The following is a 2,417-nucleotide window of genomic DNA, read 5'->3' as shown; positions in this document are numbered from 1 at the left end:
ATATATAATTTGTACCTGATCATAAGTAATTCTAAGATTTTCAGAAAAAGGAATAAACAGTTTGTGAAATCAAAGTATGCAAGCAATGTACATATTCTAAATATATAATGTTTTGAAGAAAACTAATTTTGAGTGGGTGATTTAAAAATAAATTGTTACCAGAGCTGAAGGTCCATAGTGTCTCTGGCTGCCTCAAAAGCAGTGGGGACAAATCATTCTGGTGGAAAGAAAATTATTTCTATATCCACAGGAGAGGCAGGAGCTTCTTCTCCCTACAAACCTCTGTCTCCCTGTGTTAATTTCTCCCAGGGTTTTTATGTCCAGGTGACTCTAAGCTCACTCCCTCTCTTTTCCAAATTAAGGTCTTGACCTCCTACGGTGGTGTCTGAATTTTGATTTCAGACAGTCATGTTATTTCTGAGACTGAGTATTAATTCTGCATGTAGTATTTGAATGGAGAACAGGATGAATATTCCTGCTTTTGGCCAGGGGAATCTGGAGAAACAGCCTACTTATAGAAATCTAAATATTTAAATATTTTTTTGTTTTTGTTACTGTATCTTCAAAAATTTGTTGGTAAAATGAATTACCTAAGTCCTCAAAAGAAATTAATTTAATTAGTATGATAAGTCATTGGGAACAAAAGCATCATCAATTATATATCCTCCTTCAGGATTGCTAAAACAAGTTCTGATCAGAAACATAGTATTAAGTGTGTCCTCTGAAGACATAATATCTAGTTAGAATTGGTGGCAAAGTGTAACTGCTCTTTTTTACATAAGTAGTTAGTGTGCCCTTTATCTAAAGTAAAGTATATGAATAAGAGTAATTATGGTATAAAATTTTTCTGAGTATTGAATGTGTTAATAACGGAAATAATATAGAACAACAATGGTTTTCATGCTAAAAGGAGGACGCAACCTTTTAATGTACCAGAAACAAATGTCATTTCATACCTATATCTATACATGGTGATCATAATTTTTTACCTTGTTCACAATAGTTTTCATCAATTTCTAGGAACACTATGGAAAATACTGAGCCATTCACATAAAGAAAAGTATTTTGGATACAGGATAATTACTAAAATTTATTATCTAACACATAAGTGCAGCAAAACACCATGGGTAGATGTAACTCCACCAGTGTGCCTGACTTCATCCTCATGGGGCTGACGGACTCTGCAGAGACACAGCTGGTCCTCTCCGTGCTCTTTCTCCTGATTTACCTGATCACAGTGCTGGGGAACTCTGGGATTATATTGATTATTCACTTGGATCCCCAGCTGCACACCCCCATGTACTTTTTCCTCACTCAACTGTCATTTCTTGACCTCAGCTACTCAAGTGTCATCACCCCTAAAACCTTACAGAACTTACTGACTTCCACCAAGAGCATCTCCTTCCTGGGCTGCTTCACTCAGATGTTCTTTTTTATAGTCTTTGTTGCTACTGAATGTTTCCTTCTCTCCTCCATGGCCTATGATCGCTATGTAGCTATCTGCCACCCCCTGCACTATCCAGTCATTATGTCCACAAGACTATGCCGTGCCCTGCTCACTGGCTCCTATGTTAATGGTTTTCTTGATTCCACTGTGGTTTCAGTTTCCATGAGCAGATTACACTTCTGCAACTCTAATGTCATCCAGCACTTCTTCTGTGACTCATCCCCAATTTTAGCCCTGTCCTGCAGTGATACATATGAGGTTGAAATCGTTATACTTATTTTTGCTGGCTTCTCCCTAGTAGTGTCCCTCGTCACCATATCTGGATCCTACCTGTCCATCCTCTCTACTGTCCTGAAAATTAATTCCACTGCTGGAAAGAAGAAAGCCTTCTCCACCTGTGCCTCCCATCTCCTGGGAGTCATCATCTTCTATAGCAGTATGATCTTTACGTACCTAAAACCAAAAAAATCCTACTCCTTGGGAAGGGATCAGGTGGCTTCTGTGTTTTACACAATGGTGATCCCCATGCTGAACCCGCTCATTTACAGTCTCAGAAACAAAGAGGTGAAGAACGCTGCTCTGAGAGTCCTGATTAAGAGAATGGTTTCTAGACCGTTAAAATAACAGCAATGTTAGGTATTTACACTTTTCCTCTTGTCTTTTTCTCTTCTAGTAATATATTTTTCCATTGTAAAAAATAAAATGAATCTGTTTTACCATTTTCCATCTGCTCTTTACTTAACAAATATAATGTTTTATATTATCTATTATATTATATTATATTATTTAATCTTATTTTGAGAGACAGGTACTTACAAATTCATATTATATTTTGGAGTCATCAATTAAGTGTTATATTTAAGGTGTAAAAATCTGTGCTATTAAGAAAAACACTTGTGCTGGGGATTTTGCTCAGTGGTTCTGCTGTTTACCTCATAAGTATAATGATGTGAGCTGAGTTCAATACACA

General features: G+C 36.7%; 1 protein-coding gene across 1 annotated transcript; it reads left to right on the top strand.

Moving 5' to 3' along the window:
* Positions 1-1,123: 1,123 nt before the first annotated feature.
* Positions 1,124-2,071, top strand: LOC104851199 (olfactory receptor 8H1). Its single transcript, XM_010608373.1, has one exon. It carries the CDS (start codon positions 1,124-1,126, stop codon positions 2,069-2,071), a length of 948 nt encoding a protein of 315 aa, XP_010606675.1.
* Positions 2,072-2,417: the final 346 nt, after the last annotated feature.

This window comes from Fukomys damarensis, unplaced genomic scaffold, assembly GCF_012274545.1.
Source record: "Fukomys damarensis isolate Sample0158 unplaced genomic scaffold, DMR_v1.0_HiC HiC_scaffold_27, whole genome shotgun sequence".
In the NCBI taxonomy this organism is placed as follows: Eukaryota; Metazoa; Chordata; class Mammalia; order Rodentia; family Bathyergidae; genus Fukomys; species Fukomys damarensis.
Note: the sequence above shows the minus strand (reverse complement) of the source record. Positions and strands in the feature narration are given on the sequence as shown.

Excerpts from the sequence above, each read along its gene's own strand:
- LOC104851199 (XM_010608373.1), top strand. The coding sequence starts at position 1,124 with ATGGGTAGATGTAACTCCACCAGTGTGCCTGACTTCATCCTCATGGGG.